General features: G+C 44.4%; 1 protein-coding gene across 1 annotated transcript in view; it reads left to right on the top strand.

Annotated features, from left to right (window-relative positions):
- Window positions 1-5: 5 nt before the first annotated feature.
- The window catches only part of tp53i13 (tumor protein p53 inducible protein 13), a 32868-nt gene continuing 18275 nt past the window's right edge, over window positions 6-14598 (top strand). The window contains exons 1-4 of the mRNA XM_078548020.1: window positions 6-459; window positions 1554-1628; window positions 6925-6960; window positions 10354-10412. Coding sequence (XP_078404146.1) covers window positions 343-459; window positions 1554-1628; window positions 6925-6960; window positions 10354-10412 — 287 coding nt within the window. The 5' untranslated portion in view covers window positions 6-342. The remainder of the gene's footprint in view (window positions 460-1553; window positions 1629-6924; window positions 6961-10353; window positions 10413-14598) is intronic.

Genomic DNA, 14598 nt, shown 5'->3' with positions numbered 1-14598 from the left:
CAGCTGAGACGAGGTTTTTTTTTTGGTTACATTGGAGCTTGTATCAAGTTTGTAGCCGGGGGTCTGTCTGATTCTCCAGCATTTAAACTTCTAATCGCGTTTTAATAAAGAGTTCAGGAGAGGGAGGGAGGGAGGATCGAGCCGCCCAGCATTTTGTCCTGGGGTGGGTGGGTAGCGATGGCTGGGCTCCTGCGGCCGGAGCTGGCCGTCCCCGGGAAGCAGCAGCAGCCGGAGCCGGAGCAGCAGCAGAGGGAAGCGGGGCGGCCTCGGGCTACCCTGGCGAGGCTGCCGCTGCTCTCTCACTGAGAAGCGGGGTTAAGCAGCCAGGCAGCCAGCGGGGTTATGGTTCGGGATTGGTGCGGGGGTTTGGTGCAGTTCGGAGCCGGGCTGCTGCTCCTCCTGTTGTGTGTGTCTGTGGCGGAGCTGAGGGCGCCCCGGGCTCCCTGTGATACTGGCCAGGTGAGTGGGTGAGGGCAATGGACTGGGGCTTTAACACTGTCTCCCTCCCCCTGCAAATCAATGCAAACTGCAGGGCGGGGGGGATACACAAAAAACTGGCTTCATTGTAATTCCCCATTTAATCTTTCAAGCGGATTTGAATTATTTATTTCCTTAAACTGCTGAAGATCCTGACTTATTTCTTCCTTCGCATTTCCACCTCTCTCCAGCTCTGAGGAAGAGTCACATTGCACTGGAACATTTCTCCCTCCACAGAGGCTGCCCAGTTTTCCCAGCTTTTTCTGTTTTTCTTTCAGATTTCCAGCACCCGCGGTGTTTTGCTTTCATCTGACTTATTTCATAACGACCTGGAAATGGAAACTATTACCTAAAGATCCAGGATTTGGAATAATGTTCCATTCCTGATTACGTAAAGATCCAGGATTTGGAATAATGTTCCATTCCTGATTACGTAAAGATCCAGGATTTGGAATAATGTTCCATTCCTGATTACGTAAAGATCCAGGATTTGGAATAATGTTCCATTCCTGATTACGTAAAGATCCAGGATTTGGAATAATGTTCCATTCCTGATTACCTAAAGATCCAGGATTTGGAATAATGTTCCATTCCTGATTACGTAAAGATCCAGGATTTGGAATAATGTTCCATTCCTGATTACGTAAAGATCCAGGATTTGGAATAATGTTCCATTCCAGTGGAGTTGCTGGTCAGCGTAATTGAAGGATCTTCAGAAGACTCTGTGTCAAATGGATTTGAAACGTTAACTCTGTTTCTCTCTCCGCACATGTTGTCAGACCTGCTGAGCTTTTCCGACATTTTCTATTTTTATTTCAGATTTCCAGCATCCTCAGTTTTCTGCTTTTAGCGCAATCGAAGGGTCAGTTTAACTGGGTAATTAAATTCTTCTAGGAATGAGTTGACAGATGCTGTCTTGTTCTCATCCTTCAATAGTTTGTCTGCTGGGCATTGTCAATGAAAAGCCTCTACTCTCCTGAGGGATGATTGGTTAAATAGCATTGCTCGGGTTTGAATAGTTAGGTTGCTTTGCTTGCTTGAAATCACTCATATTTATGATGCCCCCTTTTTTTCAGATTAATCTTCAAATGGATTTACCACCAGCAGAAGAGCTTGTCTGTCCTGGACCCACTTGGCCACTTCCAGAAGTGGTAAGGTATAAAGTTTCTCTCCATGATACACAATGAACATACATTCTATTGTGGATTTAAATCTCCACTGAAAAAGAGGAGCCATAGCTAACTTTTGGAATTAGGGATTGTATTAGATTAAAAGAAGAATGAAATCCTATGTGACTGTGACGAAGGTAAACTTTTCCTCCTCGTCCTTTTGGACCTGTCAGCAGCCTTTGACACTGTCGACCACACCATCCTCCAACACCTCTGCACTGTCTTCTTCTGGCTCAGGCTGCTCTCATCTGGTTCCATTCTTATCCATCTGATCGTAGCCAGAATAGCACCTCCAATGCCTTCGCTTCCTGTTCCCATGCTGTTACCTCTAGTGTCTGCAAGGATCAATCCTTTGTCCCCTCCTATTTCTCATCCAGACCTTGCCCCTCGGTGATGTTATCTGAAGGCACAGCATTAGTTTACACGTATGCTGACAACACCCAGCTCTATCTCACCGCCGCCGACTTCTCCACTGTTGCTAAATTGTCAGCAGCTTATCTCCCATCTGTTACTGGATGAGTAGAAATTTCCTCCAATTAAATATTGAGAAGACCAAAGCCATTGTTTTAGCTCCCCACTCCAAACTCGATTCCCTAGTTACTGACTCCATCCCTCGCCCTAGCAACAGTCAAACCACAAACTTGATATCACATTTGGCCACAAGATGAACTTGTGACCTCATATATGCACCATTGCTATGACTGCCAATTTCCACTTCCATGACATCACCCCAACTTCACCCTGTCTCAACTAATCTTCTGCTGAAATGCTTATTCATTTCTTTGCTTCCTCTAGGCTTAACTATTCCAATGCATACCTAGCTGGTCTCCACATTCTATCCATCATAAACTTGGAGGTCATCCAAACCTCTGCTGTTCATGACTTAACTGGTAGCTAGTCCTGTTTCCCTATCATCCCTGTTTCACTGACCCACATTGGCTCCTGGCCAAGCAAAATCTTGACTTTAAAATTCTCATCCTTTTCAAATCCCTCCATGACCTGGCCCCTCCCTATCTCTGTAACCTCCTCCAACCCCACAGTCCTTTGCGACATCTGTGTTCCTCTAATCCTCACCTCTTTAGCATTTCTGATTTGAATCGCTCCACCATTGGTGACTGCACCTTCAGTTGCCTAAGCTCCACACTGTAGAATTCCCTCCATACACCCCTATCTCACTTCCTCCCTTTCAGACATTCCTTAAAAATTTGTCAAAAGGCCTAATATCTCCTTGTGTGGCTCAGTGTCATATTTTGTTTTATAATATTCCTGTGGGATATTTTATTATGTTAAAGGCATTATTGAAGAAGCTTACAGTGTTGCCAAAATGAGTAGTAAGCCTGAGGATTGAGAGGGTTTTAAAAATCAGCAAAGGATGACCAAAAAATTGATAAAGGGGGAGAAACTAGTATGTGAGGGTGAACTAGCAAGAAATATAAAAACAGATTGTAGGAACTTCTTTAAGTATGTGGAAAGTACACATGGATCCCTTTGAGGCAGAGATAGAAGACATTATAATGGGAAATAAGGAAATGGCAGAGATGTTGAATAAATATTTTGTGTCTGTCATCACAATAGAAGACACTAGGGGAACATGTTAGAAATTGTGGAAAACCAAGGGTCTAATGACAGTGAGGAACATAAAGTAATTAATATCCGTAAAGAAAAAGCACTGGAAAAATTAACGGGATGAAAAGCTGACAAATTCCTTGGGGTAAACTCTAGGATTTTAAAAGTGCTGGCTGCAGAGATAGTGAATGCATTAGTTTTGAACTTCCAGAATTCCCTCGATTCTAGATCCGTCTCCATAGATTGGAAGGAAGCAAGTGTAACCCTGTTGTTCAAGAAAGGAGGGAGAAAGGAAACAAGGAATTATAGGCCAGTTAGCCTGACATCAATAGTAGGGAAAATGCTAGAATCTATTAGGAGGGACATTGTAGCAGGGCATGCAGCAAATCCCAACGTGATTAGGCAGAGGTAGCATGATTTTACAAAAGGAAAGTTGTGTTTGACAAATCTTGCATGGAATCATGTTGGATATAAGATATAGAAATAGGCCATTCGGCCCAACCAGTCTATGCCAGTGTTTATGCTCCTCTCGAGCCTCCTCCCATCTTATCCTCATTTAAATCTATTATAACCCTCTATCCTTTTCTCCCTCATATACTTGTAGCTTCAATCATGCCCTGTGATAGCAAATTCCACATACTCAGCATTCTTTGGAATTCAGAAGAAGCTCTTTTACCCCTATTGGATTTCTTTTGGTGACTATCTTATATTGATGGCATTCTAGTAGAGGTGTTTTTCTTTTGAGGGTGTGACTCGCAGTGTAGTTGAGAGGAACCAGTGGTGGTGTATGTATGGGTTTTCAGAAGACATTCAATAAGATGCCACAAAAGACGTTGTTCCACAAGGTTAAGGCTCATGGGTTTTGGAGCAAGATATTAGCATGGATTAAGGATTGGTTGACAGATAGAAAATAGAGTAGGAATAAACAGGCCATTCATGGGACGGCAGCTAGCAGAATGCGGCAAGAATCGGCGATTGGACCTCGGCTAGTTACAATCTATGTCAATGATTTAGATAAGGAGATCAAGTGTAATGTATTCAAGTTTGCTGGTGACACAAGGCTAGGTGTGAAAAGAAGCTGTGAGGAGGAAGCAAAGGGATATAGATTGGTTAAAATCAAGCGCAAAATTCAAGGCTGACTCTCCAGTGCAGCACTGAGGGAGTACTTTTGGATGAGACGTTAAACCAAGGCCTCATCTGCCTTCCCTGATGGAGGTAAAAGATCCCATGGCACTATTTCAGAGAAGAGCGGGGGGAGTTCTCACTGGTGTCCAGACCAATATTTATCCCTCAATCAACATCACAGATAACAGATTATCTGGTCATTCTCAAGTTGCTGTTCATGGGAGTTTGCTGAGAGCAAATTAGTTGCTGCGATTCCCCTACATCACAACAGTGACTACACTTCAGTAAGTACTCCATCAGCTGCAAAGTGCTTGAAGGCATCCAGTGGTTGTGAAAAGCGCTATATAAATGCAAGTCTTTCTCTTTAAGTGATTAGGTAAGGAGCTTTCAGATGGAGTGTAATATGGGGAAGTGTGAAATTATCCACTTCGGTAGGAAGAATGAAAAAGAAGAATAATTTTTAAAAGGTGAGATTAACATACGTTAGGATTCAGAGCAATTTGGGTGTCCTTGTATGCAAATTACAGAAAGTTAGCCTGCAGCTTCTCCTTGAGTTTTCCACCTCAGGACAGGTCCTTGGAGATTATTTGCTTAGCCACAGCAAAGGTACCATGAATTTTTACCACAGGTAGGGGTAAGGAGTTAGTCTACCTCAGCTGGTACAGGGATTGAACCCAGTCCATTAACCTGATTAACACACTAGCTGTCTAGCCAGTTGAGCCAAACGGTCCCCTAGCATGCAGCTAGAGAAAGCAATTAGGGAGGCTCATCGTATGTTTGCCTTTAGTGCAAGGAGGTTGGAGTATAACAAAGAGTAAGAAGGTCTCGCTTGCTGCAATGATATAGGGTCTTGGTGAGACCACACCTGGAGCACTGTGTACAGTTTTGATCTCCTTACGTAAGGAAGGAGATACTTGCCATGAAGATTGGGTCCTGGGATGAGAGGGCTCCTCTATGAGGAGTGATTGAGTACAATGGGCCTAAATTCTCTGGCGTTTGGAACAGTAAGAGTCAATTACATTGAAACGTATACTTTTTTTTTGAGGGCTTGACAGTAGATTCTGTTTCTCTTGACTGGAGAACCTAGAACTAGGGGATCATAGTCTGAGGTTAAGGGGTCAACCATTTAGGACTGAGATGAAGAGACATTTTTTCACTCAGTCACTCAGGGGGCAGTTCTCTGCCACAGAAGATTTTGGATGCTCAGTCAATGAATATAAGTGAGATGGAGACCATTAGATTTTTGGACACTAAGGAAATCAAAAGATTTGGGGATCTGACTGGAAATGGAGTTGATATCGAAGTATGGCCATGATCTTGTTGAACAGCAAGGCAGGCTCAAAGGAGCAAGGCAGGCTCGAAGGGCCATGTGGCCGACTGCTCCTATTTCTTATGTTCTTCTGGTTAATTAATATAATGAACAAAAGTTTTGGCTTCCATGCTGCCCATTGTCAAAAGTACTATACCAGGTGTCTGACACCTCATCAACTGGGGCACCACGCAGTCAGAAGGTGCCAATGACATCCAGCAACAAGCTTGTTTCTCTCTTACTGAAACCAAATGAACACCCTAGACCGTAAAACATAATGATACTTAAATCTACTGAGGTTGGGACTCAACCTGACTAAACCTAATGATTATCCCCCTGACAGACCAATTCAAAACTAGGGCTAAACCACACGAATTTCCTTTATGCTGCACTATGTGACGGGGGCATTCAGTTTCCTTGCTTGATCTAGGAAGCTGTTTGCCTGTAAAAGTAAGCAGACTTTCAGCCACTTGGTATATAACCGTGATGGGCAACTAGCTGCATGCGGCCCACCAGGGTTCTGAGTGCTGCCTGCGAGGCATTTTGTTGACCGTTGCCCACTTGCAGGTTTGCCAGGTTCTGCTGGTTTCTGTCTGCGTAGTTTTTTTTTCCTACCGGTATTACCGAAGTGATACGCACGTAAAGCAAGGGCCCGTGAAGTGGCGCGCGCCGATTGCACGCAACATTGGACTGTGAGAGCCGCGTGCTCCCCCTGTGCCCAATCAAAGTACTGCACGCGAGCAGACATTTTCTGCTGTGGGGCTCGTCAGATGCAACCAAGTTCAGTAGACGAACTGCCAAGAATTGCAAAGCGTCTGCGTGTCCCCAAGTCCTAACCTAACAAAGCTGGTGGAGGACAGACCCAACCGGAAGTCGCACTGAGTATGGGTGTAAGGTTAGCATCAATATTTCTTTTGCTTTTGCTATTTGCGGTTGATGATAGCTCTATTCGTATATGAATGATTAAGCATTTTCTATGACTCGTTATGAAATATTCGGCCTGCATTAAATGTATTTAGTTTTATTCATGGGATCACGGTTAGTGCACATTCCCGATTTCAATCTTGCGGCCCATTGAGATGAAGGAGGGCCACTTCTGCAGCCCACTCGCTAGCCTAGGTTGCCCATCGTTGGTTTATATAGTTGGGGGGAGGGGGGGCAATAAAAAAATCTGGTTCACCAGTGAAACAATTTGGAAGCTTTTCTGTTGTTAAATAAACCATAGTAACTATGTTGCTTCTGTAACACCTTTTGATCTGTGTTTTCTGCATCTATCAGGTAATTCCAAGTGTGGCCAAAGTATATCCTGAACAGGTATGATTAAATACTGCTGACACATTGGGCTGAACCCTAATCTCCAAAAAACGGATGGGGCGGGGTTACGTCTGAGGTTAGAAGGCAAATATATCAGAAGCGGGAACCCAGATGGCTGAATTCTGCCCGCTTGCAGCTGTAACGGAGGCAGGATGAGGGGTGGGGCAACCAGCGGGCTTGCAGTAAGTGGGCTGGCCGGTCACACGTCACGGTGAGGTTTTACTCTGAGCCGTCGTTCTGTTTCTAACTCATTTTCAGCTGAGTTTCACGGGCCTTGGGAAACCGGCAGCTGGCAGCAAGTGAGACGGGTTAAATCCGTAAATTTAAAGTCCCTGCGCTGCACAGCTTGTGGGCCAGGAGGAGCAGGAGTGTTTTCTCCAGACCGAACAAGCTTCACCCGACCACCAGCTGATCTCTTTACCACCCCCCCCTCCTCCCCCCAACAAGCCCCCAAGCCCCCCCCACCAACTCCCTAAGACCAGCAATGGTAGAAAACGCAATGATTGGATTTGGCAATGTTATCTCTCAAAAGTCAGATCACTTTCTGGCCTCACACCTACCTGGATGATGGCCACCTGGGCAATGTACCAGGATGTGGTTGGCACCTGTGGAACCACACTACGTTTCGACAGAGACAACGTTTCACTTCCCATGACCAAAGTTTAATCAAGATATAACACACGAGATAGCCTTGACTGAGCAGTTTTCAAACTAATAGTACAGATAAAAGAATCTTGCTTAACTAGTAATTCTAAATCTCAAACTACAGGAAAAACCTGCCTGAAACACAGATTTAATTTGCCAAGAAGTATCTTCTTCGTGGTAGCTCATATATATCTCTTATTGGATGTGCTAACCTTATATGGTAGTTTAATGCATACCTCAATGAGCTGTGATGTATGTCCCATTGGGAATGTTTAATATAATGCTCTTATGGAATTCACAATAGTGTACTGTGTTGTTTAAAGTATTGGTCTTCACATAGAGTAATCTAATCTGATGTGGTTTGTTTCAAATTATTGCAGTCCCTGGAGTCACAGTGCAGCATTCCTGTAACCCTGATTAGTGTCTCAAGTGGTTATAAATGTGATTCATAGGGAATGTGCTACCAGCGAGCAGGACCAGTTCTCAAATTTGGTGCCCATTCTATGGTCGCATTCACTTTTGGTATAAAATCAAATTAAATATATTTTCAGGCAGGTTTGAACGGTTATCCTGATCAGTGTTGTTGGCCGACTGCAGTGAGCTGGCCACAATTTATGGCCCCCATTAATCTGCAGTGGTTCTGCCAAAATTAAGATGGCACAAAGTTCATGGTCCCCCCTACTGTGGACTCTGAGGCCTACCTTTAGGGTGAATTGTTCTTATGCATATCAAAGGTGGAAATGTTTGTGCTAGAGAACACCTTAGGCACCCAGTGAAAGCATCGAGCATTCCTGGGTTATTTACAACATGATTAGATGCAGAGTAATGTCCCATCTGTACTGCCTCAACTACCCATTTGCTGAACCCAATCTTAAGTAATCATATCCTATTGTAGCAATTTCAGCCTTGACACTCCTGTCAGATGACCATCGAAGCCCCACTGCAGAACCTTTAGTGCATAATCTCGGCCAATACCGTAGTGAAGAAGTGCTGCAATGTCAAAGGTGCTTCAGATAAGAATTTAAATTTAAAACATTTAGCACCTTTTAAAATGACAAAACCTGGTGACCTGCCTGCTCAAGTGCAAATAAAAGATTTTGTCACACTAATTAAAGAATAGGCAACACCCTGATCAACATGTAACCCTCGCTAGATATCTGATCATTATCACCTTAGCAGTTTTGGAAGAGTTTGGTGTGTGTATATATTGACTTGCTGCACTTTCTACATTGCAACAGTGACCACACTACAAAACATGTTTAATTAGCTGGAAAGCACTTTGCGATGTGAGGTCATGAAAGTTGCTTTCCAAATGCAAATTCCCGTCCTTGCAAGTGGTGAGAGGAAGATGATCCACTGTTTAAAACCTCCGTGATAAGTCAATCGTTCCCATAGAAACAAAATTTTACACTCACAATGAACAGAAGCAAAGCATTGCCGACGCTGGAAATCTCAAGTCAAAACAGAAAAGGCAGGTCTGTTAAAATCTGCGGAGAGTGTTAGCATTTCAGGCAAATTAAACCTGCGTCAGAATGAGAGAACGTTAGAGCAGCTTTTAAGCAAGTGCAGGGGCAGAGAGAGAGGTCGGAGGGGAGGAAGAGGGGGAGGGAAGTCAGTGATTAGTTGGAAAGCGGGAGAGGTTAAATGACGCAAGGATGATGGTGCGAGGCAAAGGAGGGCCAGTACGAGAATAAGAAAATAAACAAAAGGTGGGTCCAGAGGAGGTGTAAATTGCAAGAGCAGTACCATTTCCAATAGCTGCCGTTCAAAATATTGAGGGGCAGGTGGTTGTGACCTGAGATTGTTGAACTCAGTTTTGAACCTGGATGGTTGTAAAGTGCTTAATCGAAAGATGGACAGCTGTACCTCGAGCTCGCGTTGAGCTTGATTGGAACAGTGTAGGAGGCTAAAGGCACAGATCAAAGTTGGACTGAGTCTGCAAATTAAAATGACGTGATCAGAAGCTCAGACTCGTGCCTGCGGACTGAAAGAAGGCCTTTGCAAAGCGACTGTCCGATCGTGTTGGGACCCCCCCTGATGTCGAGGCGGGTGCATTGAGAGCAGCGAATACAGGAAACTCAGTTGAAAGGAGTACAAGTATTGGAGATATTTATAATTATGGGTGGATCTGAAATACGAAGGGTGGAATTTAATTTGGAATCCACGTGGGATAAGTCAGAGGCCCGAGGCAGTTGCTGAGCAAGGAGAAGTGGCTGAGAAAGTGAGGTTTAGATATCTGATCAAACATGAGAAACAACACAGAAAGCAATGAAGATTAACCAGGTCAAAGAGAGGAAAAGTAGTCCCATTGGAGAGAAGTAACAAATTTCAGCAAGGCGGGCAATGCTGGAACACACATTGAAACCATTCTGTTGGGAGACTTTGTAAACCAGATTGACAACTTTTCAATTTTGGGCAGTGTTTTTATGCGGCCGACCGGTACAGAATGGAAATGTCCCCAGGCGCAATCCCAAAACCATCTTTACAGACAACAGAGAAAATCTCTGCCTCATTCGTCTCAGCTGCTTTTACATCCAGCATGTAGGTGTGAAAGGATAATGTACCGCCCCGCCCAAACAATCAGATATCTGGCTATTTAATCACGTTCTTGATTGATGTGGGTTAAACTCAAGCTGGCTGGTTTTTCAGCCCCAGCTTTGCCTGTGAGATAGCTTTTGTTACTTTGACAAGGGTGTTAAAGAAGCAGAAAAATCACCGTCTGACATCCGCTGTTTTCTTTCTTGGCAGGAGTCTGTTCGAGTGTGTGTGGGTGAACGGATTGAATACAATAAGCAAATTCCAAACAGGTATTGGGAAATGATGACACGTAATAAAGACCACAATCACTTCGTTTTTTTTTATTGCTTTTGTTTAAACCTGGAAACATCAGAATAGTTGAGGGTATGTTGCAGAATGTTCCAAGCATTAAATTTAGTGTAAAATCTGCATCATTGTCAAGTAACGCAGTGTATTTTAATTTGCGTTCTGGGATTTGAGCATCGCTGGCAGGGCTGGCACTTGTTGCCCAACCCTAATTTGCTCGCCACCACCTTCTCAATGTAAGTGCAGAATCGGTTACAGACCGATTCTCCGGAACAACAGCTTTTTTTAAAAAAAAAGCATTTCTTGTGTCCGATATAACATTGATCAGTAAAATCTCAAAGTGCCTCCTATACAATGAATTAGCTCAAAGTGCAGTCACTGTTGTTACATAGGCGAAACATTGACAGTTAATTGACATGCAACATGTGAGAGATGCGATTGGTTAGTCTGTTTATGGTGGCCAGTGAAACCATAGAGACTGTGACCGCTGTCTATCGGATCTGGATTACCCAGATCCAGCGGAGTGCTTTGATGTGATCTAAAAAACAGCACCTCTGCTAATGCTGTACTACTCCAGAATTCCACTGCAGTGTCAGCCTTGATTATGCACTCGATTCCTGCCAACTAAGCCACTAAGGCCCACAGAACAAAAGCACAACTAAAAGAAAACTTTGTATTATAAATAATATAACCAAAAGAAACAGTTTCCATGAATTTAAAAAAAATTCCTTCATGATTTGCAAGTGTTGCTGGCTATACTCCACTCCTTTGAAATAAAGGCCAACTTTCCATTTGCCTTCCCTATTACCTGTTGAACTTGTATGTTAGCTTTTTGGGATTCATTAACAAGGACTCCCAACTCCCTCTGTGCTGCAGCCTTCCGCAGTCTTTCTCCATTTAAATAATATTCAGCTCCTCTATTCTTCCTGCCAAAGTGCATAACCTCACATTTTCCCACATTATATTCCATCTGCTACAGAAAGGAGTCTTGGTGAATTGCCGCAGTGCATCTTGTAGATGATACACACTGCTGCCCCTGTGGTGGAAGGAGTGAATGTTTAAGGTGATAGGTGAGATGCCGATTAAGCAGGCTGCTTTGTCCTGGATGGTGTCAAGCTTCTTGAGTGTTGATGGAGCTGCTCACATCCAGGTAAGTGGAGAGTATTCCATCACACACCTGGCTTGTGCCTTGTGGACAGGCTTGGGGGAGTCAGGAGGTGAGTTACTTGCCATAGAATTCCCAGCCTCTGACCTGCATTTGCAGCCACAGGATTTGATTTGGCTGTTCCAGTTCAGTTTCTGGTCATTGGTAACCTCCAGGACGTTGATAGTGGGGGATTCAGTGATGGTAATGCCATTGAATGTCAAGGGGAGATGGTTGGAATCTCTGTTGTTGGAGAAGGTCATTGCCTGGCACTTGTGTGATGTGAATGTTACTTGCCACTTATCAATCCAAGCCTGAATATTGTCCAATCATCAGTGAATATCCCCACTTCTGATCTCATATCGGAGTAAAGGTCATTGATGAAGCAGCTGAAGATGCTTGGGCTGAGGACACTACTCTCAGGAACTCCTGCAGTGATGTCCAGGGACTGAGATGATTGACCTCCAACAACTACAACCATCTTCCTTTGTGCTAGGTATGACTCCAACCTGCAGAGAGCTTTCCCCCGATTCCTGTTGACTCCAGTTTTGCCAGGGCTCCATGATGCCACACTCGGTCAAATACTGCCTTGATGTCAGGGGCAGTCACTCGCATCTCACCTCTAGAATTCAGCTCTTTTGTCCATGTTTGGACCAACCCTGTATTGAGGTCAGGAGCTGAGTGGCCCGGATGGAATCTAAACTGAACATCAGTGAGCAGGTTATTGCTGAGTAAGTATCAACTCGATAGCACTATCGCCCACACCTTCCATCACTTTGCTGATGATCAAGAGTAGACCGATGGGGCAATACTTGGCTGAATCAGATATGCCCTCTATTTTGTGTATAGGACATACCTGGGCAATTTTCCACATTGCCGGGTAGATGCCAGTGTTGTAGCTGTACTGAAACAGCTTGGCTAGGGGCGCGGCAAGTTCTTGAGCATAAGACTTCAGAGCTATAAGACCATTAGACATAAGGGCAGAAGTAGGCCATTCGACCCATCAAGTTTTTCCACCATTCAGTGAGATCATGGCTGATCTGATAATCCTCAACTCCACTTTCTTGCCTTTTTCCCTATAACCCTTGATTCCCTTACTGAATAAAAATGTCTATCTCAGCCTTGAATATACTTAACGACCCAGCCTCTACAGCCCTCTGCGGTAAAGAATTCCACCAATTCACTACCCTCTGAGAGAAGAAATTCCTCCTCATCTCTGTTTTAAATGGGCGCCCCCTCACTCTCAGATTATACCCTCTTGCCCTAGACTCTCCCACAAGGGGAAACAACCTCTCAGCATCTACCCTGTCAAGCCCCTTAAAATTCTTATTTGTTTCAATAAGATCACTTCTCATTCTTCTAAACTCCAGTGAGTACAGGCCCAACCTACTCAACCTCTCCTCGTAAGAAAATCCCTCCATACCCCGGGATCAACCTAGTGAACCTTCTCTGGACTGCCTCCAATGCCAGTATATCTTTCCTTAGATAAGGGGACCATGATTGTTCACAGTATTCTACATGTAGTCTAACTAGAGCCTTGTATATTTTTGGCAAGATTTCCCTGTTTTTATACTCCACTCCTTTGAAATAAAGGCCAACTTTCCATTTGCCTTCCCTATTACCTGTTGAACTTGTATGTTAGCTTTTTGGGATTCATGCACAAGGACTCCCTCTGTGCTGCAGCCTTCCGCAGTCTTTCTCCATTTAAATAATATTCAGCTCCTCTATTCTTCCTGCCAAAGTGCATAACCTCATGTTTTCCCACATTATATTCCATCTGCCAAGTTTTTACCCACTCACTTAACCTGCCTATATCCCTCTGTAGACTCCTTGTGTCACCCTCACCACTTGCCACCCCACCTATTTTTGTGTCATCCGCAAACTTGGCGATAGTACATTCACTTCCCTCATCTAAGTCATTAATATATATTGTAAATAATTGAGGCCCCAGCACTGATCCCTGTGGCACTCCACTAGTTACAGGCTGCCAACCTGAAAATGCACCCCCTTATCCCAACTCTCTGTCTCCTATTAGTTAGCCAATCCTCTATCTATGCTAATGTACTACCCCCAACACTATGGGCTCTGATCTTATTAAGTAGCCTTATGTGCGGTACCCTATCAAACGCCTTTGGAAATCCAAATATATTATGGGGAGGATCTTCCGGTCGGCGAGCGGGGGCGGGGCCTGCCATTTTCAGGTCACCAGGGGCACAACCAGTTCAGCTGTGCGCCCGCCGACCTGTCAACAGCCTATTGAGGCCACTAATAAACCAATTTAGGTTATTGATAGGGCTGCCCGTCCAACCTTAGGGTTGGCGGACAGGCCGGGAGCCCTGGCGGGCTTAAGAAAAAGCATCAAACCTCATCCATGGGCGGGATGATGTTTCATGAGGGTTTTTAAATATTTAATGAAGGTTTCAGTAATAGTGATGGACATGTCCCAACTCATGGGACACTGTCACATGAGGGGACATGTCAGGGAAATTTTTTAAACATTTGTCTTAAAAGTTTTAATTCTGAGGCGATCTCCCTGAGGCAGCACTTAGCCTCAGGGAGATCCATGCGCTCTTTCACACGCATGCGTGAAAGAGCATACTCCCGGCTGAGGGAATACCCTCCCCGCCTCCCTGCACAGGGAGCGCATAGTGCTTCCTGGTGGATGTCACGCTGGGCAGGCCTTAATTAGCCCGTCCACGTAAAATGGCGGTGCACCCCCAATGAAGGCACGCCTGACCACACCCACTCCTGCACTTCCCATCCCTCCAACGGGGGGAAAATTTTTCCCTATGTCTACTGGTTCCCCTTTATCTATCCTGCTTGTTATCCCCTCAAAGAATTCTAATAAATTCGATATGCATGATTTCCCCTTCATGAAGCTATGCTGACTCTGCTTGTTTAGATTATGTATTTCTAAATGCTCTGCTATTACATCCTTTATAATAGTCTCTAACATTTTCCCAATGACAGATGTTAAGCTAACAGGCCTATAGTTACCTGTTTCTTGTCTCCCTCTCTTTTTGAAA

The sequence above is a fragment of the Cetorhinus maximus genome, chromosome 9 (genome assembly GCF_964194155.1).
Source record: "Cetorhinus maximus chromosome 9, sCetMax3.hap1.1, whole genome shotgun sequence".
NCBI classification, from domain to species: Eukaryota; Metazoa; Chordata; class Chondrichthyes; order Lamniformes; family Cetorhinidae; genus Cetorhinus; species Cetorhinus maximus.
Note: the sequence above shows the minus strand (reverse complement) of the source record. Positions and strands in the feature narration are given on the sequence as shown.